General features: G+C 44.2%; 1 protein-coding gene and 1 long non-coding RNA gene across 2 annotated transcripts in view; one reads left to right on the top strand and one right to left on the bottom strand.

Moving 5' to 3' along the window:
* LOC306940467 overlaps nucleotides 1–23,477 on the bottom strand; it is a 560,182-nt gene that overhangs the window by 275,330 nt on the left and 261,375 nt on the right. The window lies entirely within an intron of this gene.
* mettl24 (methyltransferase like 24) overlaps nucleotides 1–23,477 on the top strand; it is a 43,598-nt gene that overhangs the window by 15,441 nt on the left and 4,680 nt on the right. The window contains exons 2-4 of the mRNA XM_079525579.1: nucleotides 6,852–6,950; nucleotides 12,217–12,326; nucleotides 18,221–18,452. Of these exons, the coding sequence (XP_079381705.1) occupies nucleotides 6,852–6,950; nucleotides 12,217–12,326; nucleotides 18,221–18,452 (441 nt within the window). The remainder of the gene's footprint in view (nucleotides 1–6,851; nucleotides 6,951–12,216; nucleotides 12,327–18,220; nucleotides 18,453–23,477) is intronic.

Genomic DNA, 23,477 nt, shown 5'->3' with positions numbered 1-23,477 from the left:
CTTAGCAGGGAAGCACTTACGGTACACACACACACACACACACACACGCACACGCACACGCACACGCACACACACGTGTTTGTCCTCAAGGGCCTGCATGCTAACTGAGTTTGACTAAAAACCATTAGTGACGATAAAGGTCTTGTCCATTTTTCATTAAATACGTTCTTCCTGACAGAGAAACTTAATTACACCATGCAGAACGCTGCAGGCCTGTGGACTTTGGAATACCTTTTGTGCTTCCTGGAATTCTACAAACTCCACCAGGCCCACACTGTTCTCCAAGAGGTCCCTGCTGTTGCAGCCAGGGAACCCCGCCACAGCACACCACCCCTGGGCTGCCATATCTTTTCCATCATTCTGTGTGTGTGTGTGTGTGTGTGTGACTGTGTGTGTGTGTGTGTGTGTGTGTGTGTGTGTGTGTGTGTGTGTGTGTGTGTGTGTGTGTGTGTGTGTGTGTGTGTGTGTGTGTGTGTGTGTGTGTGTGTGTGTGTGTGTGTGCGTGCGTGCGTGTGTGTGTGTGTGTGTGTGTGTGTGCGCTCGCGATTGAGCGAGCGTGTTGGACCCTCTAAAGTTCTAAACCAGTGGTTCGCAAACTTTTTAGTCCGTGACCCAAAAGTGAAATTTGATGTCTCCCCGGGACCCAAATTTGTGAAAATAGCAGATTTACAAGCTCACAATGCGTCACTTTGCACCACGTTGTGAGCTTGTAGATCGGCTATTTTCATTACTAACATTTGTTCTCTAACTTTAATGGAATTTCTTAGATTATTTCTTAGATTTCTCATAGAATTGGTTTTGAATTCATGACAAATTTGGCTTTTTTGGGAATGTTATTTGAAAATGTCTTAAAACAATAATAATTAAAGACAAAATGTAGGAAACAATAAAGGGACCCATACAAATCATGTGTCTGCGACCCACAAATGGGTCCCGTGATGGTTCCCACCAGTGTTTGGGAACCCTATAGTGCTCTATATTCTATACTCACCCTCACCTCCCTCACACGGGCAAAACGCTCCACCGACCAACCCCAAGCGAGTCCATTGTTCCAGATATCTATAGCCTGTGAAAGGCATTCCTGCCTCAACCTGCACCGGCTAGCTGTCTGATGAGGCCTGACAGGTGAGCCTAAGGGAGGGGCAGAGAAGAGATGGAAGATAGAAGAGGTACAGGTCAGGAGCACCAGGAAGTAGTGGTGGAAAAAGTACTCGATTGTTTTGCGTAAGTAAAAATATCTATGCTGCAATGTAGATACAAGTAAAAGTCCGGAATTCAAAATTGACTTGAGTAAAAGTGCAAGTATTGGCATGTACTTTAAAGGACCACTTCACCACTTTTCAACCGATGGTCATATAATAGGTCCTCGCTAATAATCATGATAAAATGGCACAATTATTTTCTACTCAGTCTGTGTCTCATAGGAGGGCTGTGGGCAGTTCAGAAACCCGTCCACCAGTGACATCATCGTTAGGCAGATTTTTTTTTAAACAAGATTTTTTTACAAAAATGTTTAGATTTGTATTATCGTGAGAACGATGGCTTCCATTTTCGCATTGCAACTTTTTAGGACTAGAAAGCCTGCGGTTTCTATTAGCTTGGATTCCCCATCGATGATGTCACTGGTGGACGGATTTCTGAACTGCCCACAGCCCTCCTATGAGACACAGACAATTCTTTTTGCCATTTTATAATGATTATTATTGAGGACCTATTATATGAAGATAGGTTGAAAAGTGGTGAAGTGGTCCTTTAAGTGCCAAAAGTAGAAAGTATTCACTATGCAGAATGTCCCTTGTCAAGTTTTTTTTTAAAAACGTTTTTGCAGATCTAGCTCACAATGCGATAAAAATGTTCAAATGGCTAATAATAATCAAAGCAACTAGTAACTAAAGATTTCAAATAATCGTAGTGGAGTAAAAGCACAGTATTTGCCTCTAAGATGTAGTGGAGTAGAACTAAAAGTATTGGAAATTGGAAATACTCAAGTAAAGTACAAATACCTCAAAATTGCACATAAGTACAGTACTTGAGTAAATGTACTTAGTTACTTCACACAACTGCCCGAAAGCATAACATTAACGACTATAGCCTCCTGGGAGATGTATCAAGGCTTAGGTGGATGTTTCATTTATTGTAAACAGCAGTCAGACAAACAGACACGTTTGATCTATGGGATGAATGTAATATGTATCCCATAGATCAGACATGTCAGAGACTCTCTCTCTGCATACATAACAGTCTATATGCTATATGGGTGGATCACAGACAAACACGTTGCTCTTATAGGGCTTCCAATCAGCTCAGCTTAAGCTTTCTAGTGTTAAACTCACCTTGAGCAGAGGCACTTTATCGAGCATCAACAAATAAATTCTATTTTCTTAGGTCTCAGTGAAAGGAGTCCTCCTTTATTATTCATGCTGCGAGGATCGAGTCTTTTCCTGCCAGTTTTCCTTTATGTTTTTGAGACCACCCTGGAACAAAGGACAAAGAAGGGCGCAACGGTTTCACCCATACTTTACTGACATATTTTACAGATGTTATCTGTAAACGTCACTAGATTTCATGTGGCGTTTCAACGTTAGCTGAAACGCAAGGTTTGTAAGGCAACGGAACCAAGACGTCACATCTCCGTGCACACGCAGAGTTCAGCATAGAGAGAGGGAAAACTGACATACAGAGTGGACAGTGATCGAACGAGAGGCAGTGATGGTGCGTGTGTGTGTGTGTGTGTGTGTGTGTGTGTGTGCGCATGTGTGTGTGTGTGTGTGTGTGTGTGTGTGAGCGGTGTTAAATTAATCAGAAAAACTAATTGAGGTCCATATCCGCCAAGGTGCGATCGCACATCATTATTGCAATCACTGCAAGCTGAGAGACTGGAGTGGAGCGAAAAATAGAGACACATTGAGCCACAGCCAGGTGAGCGAGCGAGAGAGAGAGAGAGAGAGAGAGAGAGAGAGAGAGAGTGAAATAGAGGGCAACAGAGGGATGCTACGTTGGCGAACGTATGAACAGAGGGAGACGAGGAGGGAGAGTCAAAGCAATACAGACAGGCCTTCAAATATTTTGACCCACAGCGAATAAGGGCACAATTCCACACAATGTGCAGGGAGCCATCAGCTGCACAGCCATTAGGCAGTGGGCACACAGCTGATCCACTGAGCTGGCTGCATGGCCAATGTCAAGCATCACTGCCAATCGAACATACAACACACGGTTGCCAGATGTTTGGTTCCGATGCCGATCCTGAGTCCTAGCCCACTGGTTCCGAAACACTGGGTCAATTTGTATGCGCCCCTATATTTTTGGTTTCCTACATTTTGTTTTTAATTAGGCCTATATTTCAATATATATATATATATATATATATATATATATATATATATATATATAAAAAAACATTCCCCAAAAAGCAAAAATGTTCATAAATTCTTTGTTCAGAAGAAATTCCCTAAATTTGAAAACAAATGTTTAATAAGTAGTGAAAATAGCCGATCTACAAGCTTGTAGATCTGCTATTTTCACTAGTTTGGGTCCCGGGCAAATATGTTATATATCTTTTGGGTCACGGGCTAAAATGTTTGGGAACCACTGTCCTAGACCGAAATACTGATGTTTTGATCCACATCCTATATTAAAATTGATAGGACGATGGACGGCACAAACGTAACATCTCCACCTGTGAGGCCTGTGAGTTGCTCTCCGAACAGTGTTTGTGCCAAGTTTGGTGCAGATCGCACCAAACTTGGCACAAACACTGTTCGTGGGTCTGCCATGAAAGCAGTCACACCAGGGGCCAAGTGTGGACCCCCAGGGAGCCACAGTCACACCAGGGGGGCCAAGTGTGGACCCCCGGGGAGCCACAGGTACACAGGTTGCTCTGATCTGCACCAAACTTTCCACAGACAGACATGGACACCAGGTTGAAAGTGTTTCGAAATTGGCTGCATAATTGCCGATATACCGGTGTCGATAAAAAAATCACACCCATGTGAACTGAGTGGTGCAAGGTCTTATATAGTCTGATCAGCTATGTCAGTGACGTCACACACTAACCATAGTAAACATGCTCACCTTTGCACGGACACGTAGGTATACAGGTACACAAACATACAGACAAAGCTGGTTGTTGGAGTGGTTTGCACCACTCAAAAAAGGTAAAATAATGGCTGTTATATCGTTCTGGATCTAACACATGCGGTCCTGATTCGGTATACAGGGTTGAATGTGCGCACGTGAGCGTATAGCACGTGTGCACTTGTGTGGAAAAATGGTGTATGCATGGTTCTGTGTATGTGCACATGTGAAAGCAGAGAGAGAGAGAGCACTCGGCAAACATGTCACGCTGCCATGTTATAGAGACAGATGAAAATGTCAAAGTGGTGACTTATAAGCAACATGGAGGTCTCCTGCAATTTGCAAATGAAATGCAGGCAGAAATGTCAAAAAGAAAGGGAAAAAAGCACCTCCACGCTGACAGCGAATGCCTCATTCCCTCTCGCCCTTTAACTGGAAACACTGTGACGGCTTTGAAAAAAGCTGGATGGATCAAGGCCAGTTTGCCCTGTTGTTTACTCTTTCATGGAGGCAACAAGGTATAGGTCGTACATGAAAGTGTTTTTTTTTGCCGGGCGTGGGAAGCCTATTATGTTGTGCCTGTGTTGACAAAGCTAGAAACAGGGGCCACGACGAGCAAAGGAGAGAGAGAGGAGAGACTGAGAAGTGTGACGGACAGGGAGATAGAGAAAGAAAGAACGACATCACCTCATAGTTACACCAGTGGTTCCCAAACACTGGGTCGGGACCCATGTGTGGGTCGCGGACACATTTTTATTTGTATTATTATTTTATTTTTTTGGTTTCCCACATTTTGGTTTTAATTATTATTATTTCAACGCCCCCCCCAAAAAAAAATTCAACACAAATTCAATGATTTTTTTGTCCAGTAATTTCATGAAGAAATAGACAAATCTAAGAAGTTCCATGAAAAAGATGTTTAAATAAGTCTGCGATGCGTTGTGGGTTTGTAGATCTGCTATATATTCGCTATTTTGGGTCCCGGGAAAACGTCTAATTTCTGTCTTGGGTTTTAAGCCAAAAGGTTTGGGAACCACTGCTTAATTTACACGTTGTTTGTCAGCTGTGCTCAGAGCAGTGGACACACCCAGACGTGATGACGTCAGCCGAGCCAAAGAACCATCCATCTGTAACCATGGGAAACGGAGAAAATAAACTGAAATACAATAATAAGCACATTGGCAAGGACGACACTGTCAGACTCCATGCAGGCAACACATTCAATCAGACACAGCCTGCTGAGGCATGCTGTTAATGAACATTTTGACCATAGTGGTTATCGTGAGAAATGAGGACTTTTTCTACCATAAATCACACATCCCAGCTCTATCTCTGTCGAGGTGTTGTCTATCAATCTATCTATGTCTGTTTCGTCGTCTCCGTCCCTTTTTTCGTCCTCTCTCGTGTCTCCGCCTCTGCTCTAATCATAAACAGACACATTCCTGTAGAAATGAACGAGGCCGTGAAGAATGGCTGCCAGGTTCTAGTAGGAATGTGACACAGCGGCACTTCAGAAGGCTCTGCAGATCTACTGCAGTGTGCCGACTGGGCCGCTGAGTGTTAGTTCGGCTAGTTTACACTTCTTAGTGAAACAGTTAGGAAATGGCATTGGCATCCAAGTAAGTAAGTTAGTAAATAGGTCAGAGTGTGTGTGTGTGTGTGTGTGTGTGTGTGAGAGAGAGAGAGAGAGAGAGAGAGAACATTTGTATGTATTTATCATGTATTTATATATTTATTACATTTTTATCCAACAAATGTGTAACCCATTTTTCACCCGGTGCCAATTACTGTAATCCTGGGCGCTACTCTCCCTCTGCCGACCTGGGGAGGGTATTTAATTGTATTATAATGACAATGGTGACAACATTTTGACGTGTGTAAATACAGTAGGTGCCAAGTTGGCAATATCTAACTAAATGCATAACAAACAAAAGACCAAAACGTTGTCTCTACTAGTAAAGTCATGACTCATGCAACTTATTATTGCCATAAAGTATGGTGGCGTGGCGTCTGATGCAGATCAGTTGAGGATACACACACACAGGCCTGTCAGAACCATGAATGAGACAAACTGCAGCCTGGGACGTACTGTAAGGTTGCACATGACCTAGATTTCAGATAGGAGGATCACTTACATGGACACGGAACACACTTATACCTGTCACTCACACTCACACACACACAGGAGATGAAACACAGCGATGACATACAGCAAGGCGCTACAGGTGTAGGCGCAAGATAAGACTTGGCTATTGTCCCTTCGGCCGCAGGGGGTGGAAAAGAACAATTTAAGTGCCTTGTAAAATTCTAAACTACAGTTGGGTGCCACCGATATTGTCCCTTATCATTTGACCCGTTTAGGCCTGACCTACATTTTTTAAAAAATCCTTCTAAATCCTCCAGTTTTCTGAAATAAATATTTTCACGATTTTTCAAAAATAGCAGACCTACAAGCTCGTAGCGCGCCACTCGGTGGCGCGCTATGAGCTTGTAGATCTGCTATTTTTCAATAGCTAAATTATAACATAATATTTAAAACACCAAAAGGGGTTCCCGCCCAAAATGGGTTAACTGTCCTTTTGCGCAGATCACGCAAACCTCAGCAAAAAGAAAAGGACAATATCGATGGCCTCCAACTGTATATCCTAACCCTAAAAGCCATATGTAACTCAGAGAGACAAATGTAACCCGTGAGGATCACTCACAGTGTTAGATTAATATCTGAGGATTTTATGATGTGTTTATTGGGTATTCGCATGTGTGTTTCTCTGTAGTCTCCTCGGTGGCACATAGACTTGGAGCCATGGGCCAGTGACAGCCATTCTCTGGAGGATGAAGCTAGAAGATTCCTCACCTACATCACCACACCACAGGTGAGTGAGTCACCGTTCTTACACTTGCATTTAGCCGACGCTATTATCCAGAGCAACTTCTAATAAGCAAGCTGGCTAATCACATATAGAATGTGGTCCACGGGTAAGCAGGAACCTAGCATTATAACCACATTAAGTGTCCCTATTAAAGGAAAATTGTCAAAAAAAAAACAACCAAGAATTGATGACATCAATTAACTACCAACTGCTGCCTTATATCCCATGGCTGAGACGTCGGCTAGAGGCAAAAAGTGTGTGGTTGCCTAGAAACGAGGCAGCCAATCAGGACGATGGGTTGTCAGCACAGCCAATGAGAAAAATAGGTCTCAACTACAGCAAGTGGGCGTGAAAGCACCGCAGAGAGAACATTGACCAGCTGTGCTTACACAGCAGCTGGTAAAAAAACAGATTGTCTTATATGCCATCAGCCATGGGGTAGAGCAACTTCACTGGTGTGAGTGTCCATTACAAAATGAGAGGATCATAGGAGAGGAGAATTTGCGCCTCTCCTTTTTATATTGTATGTTTTGCTGCCAGAAGCTATAGAACCTACAGGCTTGTCATTTGTCCCGAGTCATAAAACTGCCTCCCAACAACACTCACTCAACTCTCAGACCACGTGCTCTGCAGCCCTTCCTTTTGATGTTGTTTCTGATTACATCTTCTCTACGGTGCTATATACAAGCTGAATTTACAATTAGGGGAAACAAAATCAAATAGAGCCTTTGAAATTGAATTTGCTGCTTTAACCAACCATCAATAAAGATACAATAGGGGTTCCTGGTGGCTCGAACAGTTAGTATTAGGCTATTAGTGCACTCACATATTCCTTGTTGAGACACAGGACCGAATCAGACTGCTTGTTTGTTTTGTGTGTCTGCCTTCGTTGTCGACATTCTCCTGTCTATATAAAGCAATGAAAAATACCACAAACATAAATACATAGACAAATAAAGGGAGATTGAAGTTGAATGGGCTTAAATAGGGAGCTGTGTGTGTGTGTGTGTGTGTGTGGGGGGGGTGTTAGGGCGTCTGATCTAATGAATAATAAATAATAAATATCCAAATATTGAATCAGGAAACGTAAAAACTAGCTGTAGACGTTCAAAATCACCCCAGAAGTGTATTAAAGTGAAATACCCCATTACGTAATGTGGAGGGAGATGTAACTGTAGGCTATACTTTAAAAATACATACATTAAAAATGTAGCTGTAGTTATCAGCCCAGGACCATAAGCCACACCGGGAACACCTCTTCACATGCAGCTCTCCCCGCCAATGTTTCTATCCTGCATTCACATCATTTATTATTGTATTGATTACCATAGAGATGGAGTTCCAAGCCCCTCTGTTCATACTTAATCAATGAGATGTTATGCTTTGTTTGTTTGTTTGTTTAGGCCAGAGTTAAATAACTACAAATCGATGAAAATATTTAGTGTCTCGGTAGAAAGATGAAGTAGCCGGGGAAAGGTCCGGATTTCTGCAAACCTCGTTTCTGTTGTCAAGGTTACGCAACGACACACAGAGGCAGTTTTAGTTTCAGCTTCCAAAATGCATTTATAGGACTTTTTTCAGATGGCATGTGTCACGTCCTTATTGCACTAAACTCATGGTTGGCAGTAAACGGCAACTTGGCAATGCCCTTACTCACTCTTGGCAGAATACCACCTCCTCCCCATATGGCTATTGGTTCTGTATCTTTCACAAAGCAGCTCAAAATGAATTAGTTACAAGCGTGCGTTTGTTCGTGTGTGAGGCAAAAATCTAAGAGGGGAGGGGGCAGATGGAGAAGTTAGGGAGGGGGTGAATGTGGCAGAAAATAAGAGGAAGTAAAAGAGAAAGGGAGAAAGTGATTGTGTGCTTTTTATGTGGGTGTTCATGCGTGCATGCATGCATGTGCGTGTGCGTGCATGCCTGTGAGGGAGAAAGAGGAGTCTGTTGAAGGGAGCTGTCATTCATAAGCCGTGACAGACGGCAGAGAGAGAGAGAGAGAGAGAGAGAGAGAGAGAGAGAGCTGGTGTGCGATAACAGCACCCGTAGCCTTGATGCTGCTTGACACAGTCCCTGGCGAAGCTCCGACTCGGGGGAGACGGCCTGTAACACGACTGTCAAATCACCAGAGTGCAACATGCATGAAGCCAGAGGAAAGCATGCTGCGCATAATATGCTAATTATATTAATCATTGGTATTCTTCTATACTGCAACCGGCTCATGTGTGATATGCACACAAAGGAAATATATGAAAGAAAATATATTATTATATTTTGTTTTGTTTTTAGGGGTACCAAACTCATTTTGGGGGATACACACAATAAGGATATATATTAAAAATCACACCCGTGTGAACTGAGTGGTGTAAGGTCTTATATAGCCTGATCAGCTGTGGTCTGACGTAATGAAATCACACCCGGGTGAACTGGGTGACCGTAGCAACCATGCTCATTTTTTCTGCACAGACAGACAGACAGACAGACAGACAGACAGACAGACAGACTAACAAAGCCAGTTGTAGGAGTGGTTTACACCACTCAAAAATATATATAAAAAATAATCACACCCGTGTGAAGTGAGGGGCGCTCACTGTCAATGGGATTTAATCTTCTTTGTGTAGGACGAAAATAGCCGATTTGCTCAGACACATAGCACACACATAGCTGAATATAGGAGGGGCTAGCGCCCCTCAAAAATAAATCGGCTGGCCACCAGAGGGGGCAATTGCCCCCCCACACCAAAAAAATCACCTATGATTAGGCTTACTTACCTAAACAATAATGGACTCTTCATCAAGACCTAATCATGCACGTACGACAAAGGCTGCTTACGGTCCAGTCATCATCGGCGGTCACAGAAGTTCAGTGCCGTTGCCGATGCTGCACAAGTGAAGAGGCAATGTAATTAAGTCTCCATCTATTTAAAATGAGAGGACAAGGACTTACCGTGCAATGGTGTGCAGAAAAGTGTTTACACTAATTGTGCCACTGTCCGCCACGCACGCACACATGAACGCACGCACGCACGCACACACACATGCACGCACGCACGCACACTTATTCACACAGACACACAGTGCTTTACATTTAAGTGTGTTTGTATTGTAGTTAACAAGGAGCCAGTGAAGGCAGGATAATAAGAAGATAATAAGCATTTGTTGTAACAATACATTACAGTCTTAGGCCTCGCTCACACCTAAGGCCTCACTCACACTGTTGCAACATGCATACAACATTTGTCTTGTGTCTTTTCCGTGTTTAATGGCCGCCCCAATGCATTTCCAATGGAAGTCACATGGTTTGAGGCTTCGTACACACATATCAGACGAACATGCTCTGTGCTGTCCGTGTTTCATGGCCGCCTCAATGCTTTTCCAATGGAAGTCTCGTGGTTTGACCAAACAGTTGTGTGTGATGGGGGGAGGGGGGGCAATCAAACACAAGTGTTTGGTCAAACCACGTGACTTCCATTGGAAAAGCATTGGGGCGGCCATGAAACACAGGCAGAGCACAGCACAGTTGTTCTTTATGTGTGTTCGAAGCCTAACAAAACATTTTTGTTTGATGTGGGGGAGGGGGGCACAACACAGCCATCAAACAAAAATGTTTTGTCAAACCATGTGACTTCCATTGGAAATGCATTGGGGCGGCCATTAAACACGGACAAGACACAAGACAAATGTTGTATGCATGTTGCAACAGTGTGAGGGAGGCCTTAGAGTCAGCAACGACAGTACATGGATTGAATTCACTGTATGCTTTTGACATACAGGAACATGTGAGGAAAGTATCACTGCAGTAGATGAGTCTTGTAATGCAGCCTTGAGTCAACATGTACAAAAGCCATATCACATCACAATATTTGATTTATGTTAGTTAGTTTTATCACCATCCAGGCTTCAGGGCAGACTGGTAGATATGAATGGAGGGTACGCACTATGCAGGTGACCTGGTCAGGCTAGATTCGGTCGCCGCTGAATCAGCAAACTATGAGTTACTTGCCTTGACATCAAGGCAAGCCCATAACGTAGATTTACGGCACATGAACCAAAGGACAGGCGTGTATAGAGAGAGCATTATGTCTCCATCTCCTCCTACTCACACACTCTTTCTTGTGCTCATTCTCTTTCCCACTCATCCGGACGCTGACAGCAGTAACCTGCAGGGCAGTGCCGACTGCCGACTAAATCAGCCCCAGCTGGACAACTTTATGAATCCTCCCTATATGCTGTAATTCAACTGTAAACGTCAGACAAAAAACTACCTCTTGCCTTGGTTACATAGTGGTGACATAATAACCAACATAACAAAAACAACAGAACAACTCCAGTTCATACAGGTCATACAAGCATTTCACACTTATGCTGAAACAAAGTCTATGGCCGAATTCCTTTCAGTGCAATGATTCAGATGTTGGCAGTCTTCTTCTTTTGCCTTGCCTATTAGCTCTATCCTTGAGCGGCGAGGGAACCTGCATGCTCTCTCACTCTGTGAACATGAGCCTCGTGTATCAAGGTTGGAGAAACCAATCCTGTCCATTCTCCATCACCGTGACAGAAACGAAAGGAGAGCAAGTGAGCCGGAGTGAGCGAGACAGCGTGAAGAGCATCAGTCAGTCCAAGCGGGATCAAACATGAATGAATATGAGGAGCCCCCCAGCATGAATGTATGATGAATAGATTCCTGTATATGTATGTGCCAGAGTTGATTAACCCCTGAGACCTGCAGGCCGATTCTAAAAACAAATTGCTTCTAAATCAGTTTTCTGAAAAGCCTATGTTTCTATGTCAGTGGTGCTCAACCTTTTTCATGTCAAGGACCCCCAGGATTATCTGCATTTGGCCGCGGACCCCCATCTGAAAATATGTTGTTCCAGGGACCCCCCCAGAAGCAAAGATTTTAACTTAAAAACGTTCGCTCTGAAAGAACACATATTCAAAAGATTTGTGCCACATTTTCACGATTTTTCAAAAATAGCAGATCTACAAGCACTCTGTGCCGCGCTACAAGCTATTTTTCAATAGCTATAAGTATAACATAATGCTTAAAACACCAAAAGGGGTTCCCGTCCTGAATCTTAACAAACACTAGCACATTTGTCAAGGAAAGCTCAAATGAAGTAGGGTTGACCAGGGAATGGAATGGAAATGTCAGAAATGTTGGATGAAAATGATGATGTTCCTAAAAAAACTGATTTGAGACGGGGAAGAGTACTCGGCATGATTGACACCCATAACATGCATGTCCATTTGTCTGTCTGTCTGTCTGCCAGGTTCCATGTGTGTCCCTGTCCAATGAGGGCCCCTGGACTGTCTGTCTGGACCCCAAATACAGCCTGATACACAACATGGACAGCAAGCACTGCAGGGTCTACTCACTGGGGTGAGTTCACACGCACACACGCACGCACGCACGCACGCACGCACGCACGCACGCACGCACGCACGCACGCACGCACGAACCCTCCACCACACAAGCATCAGGCAGAACCCGATCCCTCATTTATCTCGCTCTCTCCCGTTCTCGAGTGGCAAGTAATCTGGACTCCGCTCCGTCAACTCAACTCAGGTTACCAGGCACTTGACCTCCTTAAGATTGGATGGGTGCTGATCTGTCTCAGTCGGCCGACATCTCCAGCTCTGGGATGGATCCACACCAGGGGGGGGGGGTCTTCCGTACACAGGGCCAAATGGGATTAGACAGTTGGAGACAGTGGGCCCATTAATGTGACTGCGCTGAGAGACAGCACAGGTGAGCTGGCTGGCTTGATGGCATGGGACCGTGGGAGCGAGGGCAGGGGTCGAGTAGAGAGAGAGAGAGAGAGGGGCTATAGGGATTGTTGCTGTTCTTGGCGCTCTGCCACTCAGAGCAGGGGTAAGAGGTTAATTGAAGAGGTCGAACGAAAAATGGATCTGATTTCCTCTGGCTGAGTGATGGGACACATATGCACCCAGCATGCACATAAGCGTGCAGCAGACACTCGCATGCCCGCACATGTTGAATGCAAAAATAGTTTGTGGATGCATACAGGTGTGCGCATGTATTTCTCATGCCAGCACAAAGGAGGACCTTATGACTCGTAGCATGATTAATGCAAACAGATGAATGCACGACCTGAATGCAGCATGGTTGAAATATGACTCAGGAGTCAGGAATCAGATTTTTCAAGCCAATAAAATTATTCATTAGCATTTTTGTGCCATGGGGCTGATCGCTAAGATCATACAAATTAATTCAATAGACTCGTATAAGCGACCGCATACTCTGACTACTGAAATAACAGTTGGCTAATTTGGAAAAACAAAGCAAGCATCTAAAAATAAATTCCATACCAAACAAGACATGCCATAATGGCACAACGTGACTGACTGCAATCACATTTTACTGAAATGTGTCCCTTCTTTTCCTAGATTCCTGGTTCGCACGCACACGCACACGCACGCACGCACGCACGCACGCACGCACTCACGCCAAGATTAAGAAACTCCGAAACTCCTCAAGGGCCTGCATGCTTCCTGAGTTTGACTAAAAACCAGCAGTGCCGATAAAGGTCTTGTCCATTTTTCATTAAATACGTTCTTCTGGACAGATAATGAGAAAAGTAATTCCACCGTGCAGAACACTGCAGGCCTGTGAACCACAGAGAAGCCCTAGTGTCCAAGGCTCAGAGAGGAAGCCCAATCTGTCCCTTGGCCAGAAGGGGGTCGACCCCCTTGTGGATGAGCGGTTGATGTTTGGTTTCACGTTCCCCGGGTTAGAATCCAGGCGGTTATGTTGGGGCTTCGGGGGAGGAGTATTCAAATCAAGATAGTTACGCACAGCCAGATGTTGGTGAAACTTATATACCATACAGCAAATACAAACACGCACACTACCTGGCGCACACACACACGCACACACACACCTGCCATGTGTTACAGGACGGCAATCACAGGCCACTGCTCCACAATAAGCCGGGGGTTAAACGGAAATGTCAACGGCATTAAGCCATATAGTGTGTGTACACACACACACACACACACACACACACACACACACACACACACACACACACACACACACACACACACACACACACACACACACACACACACACACACACACACACACACTAAAGAATGTGTGGTATGTGTGCGCGGCGCGCATACGTGTGCATGCCACGTGCGTGTGCATGTACAGTATTCTGTGTTTGATGCGTCTCATTTGCATGCTGTTTAATGAGCCGTGCGTGGTCCTGCCCAGGCAGGAAGGAGCAGATGTTTTCTGATTGGACTGTCATATGGCGTGGGGGGGGGGGGGGGGCACACAGTGTGTTTTTCCACATGAGAGGACCAGCAACTCGCTTCTCTCTCTCTCTCTCGCTTGATGCTTTTTGGTCCCGGCGTCCTATACATAATGCATATCGCTGTATTAGCTAGCGGCCCTTTGACGTCAAGAGCCGCAAGGTCAGCCTGATGGAATAACGTGTTCCCTTCCACGCGCTACGTCCTACTGGGGAAACTCCCCCCCTGTCAGGTGATAAGAAGCGGCCTGCTCACTCCTCATGCATTGAACTGAGCTCATGCTTCCTGATCTCAGTTCAGGGCTCTCCCCAGGTTGGCAGAGGGAGATTAGACTTTCCGGACAAGTGCATTAAAGTTTTACTTGTCCATTGGACAAGTGACTCTTTGTTTCACTCTTTCTGTGACACTCCTACCAGCCAACAATATTGTCTGGCATTATTGTCTGGCTTTCCTAATCATCACCTTTTCAATATTGGTAATAGCCCTAGAATGTCTGTGATCTTATTTCATGTATTTCAGATCAGCCCTATCCGCGCATGGTTAACATGTAGACATAGATCCTATCCGCGCATGGTTAATATGTAGCCATTGATCAGTCCTATCCGCGCATGGTTAACATGTAGACATAGATCCTATCCGCGCATGGTTAATATGTAGCCATAGATCGGTCCTATCCGTGCATGGTTAACATGTAGCCATAGATCGGTCCTATCCGTGCATGGTTAACATGTAACCATAGATCGGTCCTATCCGTGCATGGTTAACATGTAGCCATAGATCGGTCCTATCCGTGCATGGTTAACATGTAGCCATAGATCGGTCCTATCCGCGCATGGTTAACATGTAGCCATAGATCGGTCCTATCCGTGCATGGTTAACATGTAGCCATAGATCGGTCCTATCCGCGCATGGTTAACATGTAGCCATAGATCGGTCCTATCCGCGCATGGTTACGGCACAAACGTATGGGGCACACAATTGACAGGTGTGTTGCGATTGGGGCGGGGTAATTGATCACACCACCTAATTTGTGTGCCCCATACATCTGTGCTTCCTCAAGGAAGTTTTGATATGTTCAGTCCTGCACACATTCCAGGCCTCTCACCAGAGAGAATGTTGTCCGTGTGCAGCTCGTGGAAAAGTGATTAGTCCTATTTAGTATTTTAATAAATACACTGTTTGGGAACCAGTGGTTTAAGTGGTTAAATGAACAGCGAGCATTATATGGTGGGGCTTCAGACAACAGCGAAGCCCGTCGTCCATCCATTTGATGCAGGATCCTTGCAGCCTTTGTGCATCACTCAATCAATCTGCATCACTTATCTTAAGTGGAAAAAAAAGGAACTGCTCAGAGACTTCACAGGAGCGCCGTATGACTCACCGCAATGCACCGCCCACCCCTCTGTGCCCCCACTGTCAAATTTAGAAACGGTTATTTGGTTTAAAACGTGTGTTGCCGGCATCACCGCATTTCATCGTCATCAGAGTGCTGCATGCAGTGTAGAATAACCACATGAAACCATGTATTTTTGGCAAAAACGACCCCACATGCATTGTGAGGTTGTACATAGCCTATTCTGTCCCATTTGTCACACAGTGAAGTGTAGGCGGTGGTACAGTGAACAATGAAGTATGAGTGGTAACAGCAGTGTGTCAAGGACACAGGAGGGAGGGAGGAGGGAGCACAATAGGAGAAGAGAAGAGAAGAGAAGAGAAGAGAAGAGAAGAGAAGAGAAGAGAAGAGAAGAGAAGAGAAGAGAAGAGAAGAGAAGAGAAGAGAAGAGAAGAGAGCCGTGGAGAAAAGCTGAAAAGGGCTCTCTGGTACAAAGACTCGCAAAACATAAACAGGAAAAGGATTAAGTGCGGGTTGAGAATGGAAGAAAGCTGAGCAGTGGGTCAGACACCTGCCACCCAGTGTTTGTTAAACCATCTTGAAGGTCTCAAGATCGAGGCTGGCTGGGTGTTGACACAACAGTTCACAGAAAGGCCAGGCCTATTCAGAACCCATGAGCCTGAGAAGCTGTAGGATCAAATAGCCTCCCCGTGGCCCCATTACGCACATGCACACGTACACACAGCGTGCACGAACACACACGCACAGTTTCTGACAATAGTGAGACCTTCATAAGTCTTACCTCTAGCTCTCTTTAATGTAGCACGCACGCACGCACGCACGCACGCACGCACGCGCGCACACGCACACACACACACACACACACACACACACACACACACACACACACACACACACACACACACACACACAGACAGACAGATCGGACTCACTGACAGTGGGCTTTTCACTACATATCCCCTCATGAGGGGATAACGGCGTGTCGTCTTCAAGTGCCTCTGCACTGAATCACAGCCAGCCACAATCATGGCCCCACCCCCTCCTCAGCTGGAGACTGGGGATCCATCAAATGTCTCTCTTGTTGAAATATTTAGCATGGTAAAAAAAAAGAGACATCTTGTTGCGTCTCAATCGTCGCCCACGTCAGCTCATTTCTTGGAGCCCGCTAGTGGGATGCATTTAGGGACCTGAGTGGCTCATCTCTGTGAAGTGGTACTGTGAAATTCACTGCCTCCGCCGCAATTATGGAATGCAGCCGCTACGCAAACAAGACGCTGGGGACGTGGAATGGAGAGATTCTTAACTGAAAGAGGAAAGGGTGGTGAGGAGAGCTATTAGAGAGAGAGAGAGAGGTTGGGTAAAGTGTGTACTTTATATCAGGGGTTCTCAACCCGTGGGTCGCGACCCCTCGGGGGGTCGTCAAATTATTTTAGGGGGTCCCCAAATTATTTTCCAAAAAAAAAAGGAAAAAAAAGATTTTTTTTTAAATTTTATTTTCACGATTTAAAAAAAATAGCAGACCTACAAGCTCGTAGCGCGCCACTCGGTGGCGCGCTATGAGCTTGTAGATCTGCTATTTTTCAATAGCTAAATTATAACAATGCTTAAAACACCAAAAGGGGTTCCCGCCCAAAATGGTTTAAGGTTATTGTAGCAGTCAATTTATATTGGGGGTCGGGAGGGGGCGGGGCGGGGGTCCCGAGACGTTGCCAAAGCATTTTCGGGGGTCCCCGGCCAAAAACGTTGAGAACCCCTGCTTTATATAACGTTGAGCTTTACTGAAGAACGGAGGTGAAGACGACCACATAAAAAGTGGGATAATAGTAGGAGAGCGAAACATGAGCCTTTGTCAGCCATGAAAACATTTCAGCCCAATAGCAGAGACAAGAAACCATTTTATTTCCACCGCAGAAACCGATGCTGTCATGATAAGTGTTCACTGCGCTATGGGCAATTTTCAGAACCATATTATGCTTCAAGGCATGCTCACAAAGTAGCTGTACAAAATGCACACAGCAGCAGCATGCCTGTCAGTACATAATATCTCTGCATCAGGTTGTAATTGTCACTTTAATAATAAGACTTTCCCAGGGGTCCACAGGAAAAAATTGTTAATAGCGGCTAAATCACTTGAATCCCTTCGGGCATTTAGAAAAAGCCGATCAACAAGCTCACAACACATGACGCTTGTAGGTCTTCTATTTTCAGAAAATCACACTTGTGTGAAGTTGGCGCCACATGGCGTCTTACGTCGTCATTATTGGCTGGAAAATGATATAATTTACGTTTACGACATCATTAGTGCTCTAAACAAACTTTAAAGTCCATAGACTTGGCTCGCTCTAAAGTGCTCTCTAAAATACTCTATACAAACATTGTAATATCCTCAAAATCCATAGACTTGACTGCCATCTGCTTTTTTTGTAATATTAAATATTAATTTGGGGGTCCTTGACATGAAAGAGTTTGAGAACCGCTGATTGAAATGCACTTATCCTTTTATACCTCCCTAAGTTGTAAATGAATAGTCAAACCCGCATGAAATCCGTTCACTCACCCCCTGTGTCCTTCCTTCCAATCCACTCCGAAACCCCTCTCACCTCGCCCGTGCCGTGCTGTGCTGTGTGTGCGTTTTGCAGGTTGGGCGTGGACGACCGGTCCCTGGAGCGTTCTCTGGCGGGGGCCGGCTGCGAGGTGCACTGCTTCGACCCCAGTCTGAAGCAAGCCCACCAGCAGCAGGCCAACATGTGGCTCCATCGGCTCTCTGTGGACTGGAGGGACCCCAACCCTGCCCTGGCCGCCCAGCACCAGCAGCAGCACGCCACCACCAAGAAACTGGCCACCATCCTCAATGACTTTGGCCACAGACAGGTAGAGAGGTCATGGGGGGGGGGACAGAGGGTAAAAGAGAGGGTTATGGGTAGGGAAGGATAGGTAGGTACAGACAGAGACACCCATATGCGAACATAATATGTTGTTCATATTATGAACAACATACTACATCTGGATATCATAACTGGCATCTGTATCTAAATAGAAAACATGTACTTCCTACAATGCCTTGTTGTGCTTCATGTAAAGCATTTTTGGTGTATGACATGTGCTATTTAGTAAACGTGCCTTGCCTTACAGCACGGTTTCCCAGTTGGAACCCAATGGTCACGGAACATCTGTTATGGGTCCCTTTATTTTATGGTTCCTACATTTTGTTTTGAATCATTATTATTTCAAAACATTTAAAACATTCCGAAAAAAAGCTAAGAAAATCATGAATAACAAAATGCAATGATTTCTTCAGTAATTTCATGAAGAAATCAAAGAAAAAATAAATTCCATAAATTATAAAACAAATGTTTAAGAAGTAATTCAAAATAGTCGATCTACAAGCTCACAACGCCCGCGAAGCGACGCAATAGGATGAAGTCATCACTGCTACATAAGGCACATTCACATCATGTAACATAGTGGAGTATCCCAACTGCAAGGTTTTTCCACTGTACAGCTGCCTTCTTCAGCAGCTCATCTCTGCACAAAGGACAATACATCATACCAGCATGTGACATTCTTGCCATTTATGCTAAAGAAAGCCCCATGAGACATGATGAAAGTTATTTTCTTTCCATGTATAGTACAGTACATTTACTCAAGTACTGTACTTAAGTACAATTTTCAGGTATTTGTACTTTGCTTGAGTATTTCCAATTTCCAATACTACTCCACTACATCTCAGAGCCAAAATGTATACTTATACTCCACTACATTTATTTGAAAACTTTAGTCACTAGTTACTTTGGAGATTTAACATTTGATTCGAAAACATACATTAACCACTTCAACCCGATAAACATTTCGGCCATTTGAAAATAGCCAATCTACAATCTTGTATATAGTCTATTATCAAAAGATTTTGTACACATTTTGAACTTGTCAAATGGGACATTCTGCAGTATGAGTACTTTTACTTTTAGTACTTTAAATACATTTTGATGCCGATACTTTTGTACTTTTACTTGAGTACATTTTGAATACGGGACTTCTACTTGTAATGGATGTACATCTACATTGCAGTATTTATCCTTTAACTTAAGTAAAACATTCGAGTACGTTTTCCACCACTGATAGAATGCACCTTTAAAGGAGCATTCAGTGATTTGGGTGATTTGGAAAACCACCCAGTCCGCCACGGTAACAAAATGTGCACATGCACGCTCTACAGTGGGGGGAAGTGCAACAGGCCAACAGCATGTGCACAAGGCCCGCCCCCACTCGATCATGATTGGAGGAAGGCTCCTCTCATCCTGATTGGATGAATGCTTTGCCACCCGCCACCTAAACTGAAACTAGGGGTTTTTGACCCCAGGGGCTCACTGGGGACAGGGGGGAACTCCTTATATGGTCAGCACACTCTATAGTTGGGAGGATTATCGAAAAAATAAGTGATATTTGAATGAAGTGAAATCACTGAATATACCTTTAAAACAATCCCATGCTGCAATAAGAGCCCCCTTTTCCTTCCAACACTTCCCCATCCATTCATCCACCGTCTCATTTCTGGCTCCAGGTGAGAAGATTCACTCAATAGTGAGGCTTTTGTTCCTTTAGACATTATCATGATGAGGATCGCTTCCACAAACGCCCCCCCCCCCCCCCCTGGGAATGGGTTTCACCTCATCAGATGTTGATCTGCATATGAGATCAATCACGCACACGGGCCAACAAACTCCCTGACGCATGCACAGTACTAATGAGCAGTTATGGATCAAGTGGACATGTCTGTCTCGGAACAGAGTGAACGGCGAATTCAAGGTCAAGCAAGATTCTCTGCAAGATGCCATTGAATCTCTGTGGAAGCTTAGCTCTGTCTAGAGAGAGAACAAACGGTTTGCTACACCACAGACTCTCTCGTATCCATCGTTATGCTGGGCTGTAATGTTGGTAGGGTATAAAGTTTGGCAGGATGTTATCTCGTTCAACTCATATCTCACCAACTGCACCACGCCCCTTTCGTCTCTCATTCGCCAACAACACTCACTCATCCGCTTCGATGGCGGCTGTTTGGATTTGGCCCCGGCCTTAAAAATGACAGAGATTAATCTCAGTGTTTTAGCACACCGTTGCACACAGTCACACAGAACATCAATCTGCTGGAGAAGGATTAATCGAACCACATTTATTTTCACTTTTCCCCACTTTTTGACGCAAGACTCATTTTCATGACTAAGCGCAATTTAGTAATCCATTTTCCCTCTACGCAAGCAAGAGTTTTTAATCAGGGCAAATTTCAATCAGCCTCTTGAGCAGATTGCCCATAAGAGACATGTTGATGCCTTCGCACGGTTAGCAAGACCACGCTCAGAGGCTTCAGACGTTCACTTCTCCTCTCCTGGTTGCTCATGTAGTACAAACTACTTAAGAGATGTTCTGCAATGCATATCAATGATGACATATCAGAGAGATATATGACAAGAGTGAAGCGTAGCTGTCGGTGGAAACCTTGTATGTCCAAATTCCAAAACCATAGTTATATATAAACCTGTGTGTGTGTTTGTGTGTGTGTGAGTCCCCAAAGGCCCGCACACACATTTTGTCACCTCACCTGTTTGAAATGCAGCGCGATGCACACGTATCCATAATGAGCTTTTAATGCGAGTACACAGTGTGCTAGAAGAGCAAGCAGCAGCCTTTCACCCTGCCTTTCTGATGTGGTAAACTAAACTGCCCATGAACTGATGAGTCGACACACAAGGTTGAGAGATTATTACTGGCAAGTTAAACAACCTAGAAATGAGTCACACACAGTCTTTATTTAACTCGGGTGTAAAAAGAGGTCCATTTTGGAGCCGCTTTTGCACCCTCAGGGGGTCATCATTATGTCTGTACACGGACAAATGTGTCCGTGGTAAAGAGGTCTTGTCCATAGATGGCATTTGGTTCCATTTGAACACTGAGTTACAGACCTGCTATGGTGATTCAGGACTACTCTGTGTGTTTATGGTAATATTGTTGTCCAACCATTTTGTATGTCCGTGGCAAAAAAAATATTTTGACAAAAATGTCCACCACAAGCCTGAGAGGTGTGACAAGTGATGACCTGAGAGGTGTGTGTGTGTGTGTGTGTGTGTGTGTGTGTGTGTGTGTGTGGGGGGGGGGGGGGGGGGGGTTGTTAAAAAGTTTGTCTATATGCCGATAGTAATCATTGCTACAAAGTGTTCAAACATCTCCCCATGCATCTCCCTCCAATTCTTTAGTAAACAGAAAATACATTTTTCAGGTCACAATATCAATTTGATCCAATCAGGAGAGAGAACCCCCAAAAGACAATTTATCGGCTTCCGAGTTTTATAATGTTCCTATTCCAGTATTGTCTGTCCATTCTTTTGTTTCCTCACGTCCAATTTCACTTTTTTTATCCTGCATCATTTATGAGTTCTCTCTCGCCAGATACACCCTCCTTAAATTGAGAATGACGATTGTATTGCGTCGTCTCCACAAGCTAAGGCCTGTCACCATGACCTTTTCAGCAAGCAATCACATCTCAGTTACAGATAGGAATACTGAACAGCACTGACAAATACAGTCGATAACGGAGTAAATTCCTCCGTGTTAATTTGTAAAATTAAATTACAGGAACACTGAGGGCCAAATTCTGTGCATCTTAATTGCCAGGTCTTATGTCTTAACTTAAGACCTGGAGGTGTGGCCAATGCAGTTTGGCTATTTTGAGGACAGTAAAATGCGCCATGCGCCAAATCTAGGGACACACCTTTAAAGGGACCGTGACAAACAAGTTTTTTGTAATTTTTCGTTTCTTTTTCTACTGCTACCAGTCAGACTACTACTTGTAACCAATTAGCTCACTTTTAAACTGAGACAAACAAATGACTTACAGGAACTCCACAAATGCCACTACAGGCACGGTACAGACAGCAGTGGGGTCAAAAATCCACCTGTTGGTGGCGCTATAACAGGCCAATGTGAAAAGGGTGGGATATATTCCTCAGCCTAGTAGGAACGTCTGAAAGATTTCACGTAAATTGCACGCTGCGTTCATGATTTGAGGCTTTTTGTTCAAAACGGGCCAATCCTGCAAATTTTAAAAGCTAATATTAGCCAATCAGGATGGAATATGAAATATCGGACAGATCTGTCTTGAGCACATGACTAAACGAAAATATGGAGGAAAAAAAATGTGTTTTACAAATGTCGGCCACCTGGTGGCGCTATAACAGGCCGTTCTGGAAAATTTGGGGTAGAGGTGCATCGTTTGGCATCGACCGGGTTAATGGTGCCGGAGATTAGCTGATAACAGACGGACGGACACACACACGGACAGTCAGACACACGGACGGAGTGCAAAACATACTCTCTCCCCATGCCTTCGGCCTGGTGGAGACAACAAACTCTTGTCAAGTTCCCTACTAATGTGGAGCAACGGATTCCAATTTATTAGAAGCAAATGCTAATTGCTATAGGATTAGTCCACCATAAAATAAACTAATTTCAGGCCAATTAAAAAGGCTGTGTCAAAACATTCATTGAGAGCTAACTTCTCAAATCAACAAATATGTTGTTTGTTGTTTATAGTAGCCTGGACAACGTTTTCTGCAAGAGTGGCTCCAAATGAATTCATTAAAACTGGCGAAGTAGTTTTCCCTAATCTCCAGACTGCCTTATAGCAATAATTACCGTGGATGTTTCATCAGAGGACACATTGAGCAAAGAGCAGTGTTGATTTGGACAGCAAATTTTGATTTAGTCATAGTCTTTTGAATAAAATTGAATTGTTTGTTTTACTCATATTTTAGACACATGACATGTTTTAGTTTTAGTCTAGTTTTAGGCAACTAAATATCATATGACACATATCATTCGACAGTAAGATGCATTTTGGCAGAT

This window comes from Electrona antarctica, assembly GCF_951216825.1.
Source record: "Electrona antarctica genome assembly, chromosome: 17".
Classification (NCBI taxonomy): domain Eukaryota; kingdom Metazoa; phylum Chordata; class Actinopteri; order Myctophiformes; family Myctophidae; genus Electrona; species Electrona antarctica.
The sequence above is the reverse complement of the archived record's forward strand: the minus strand, read 5'-3'. Positions and strand labels throughout refer to the sequence as shown.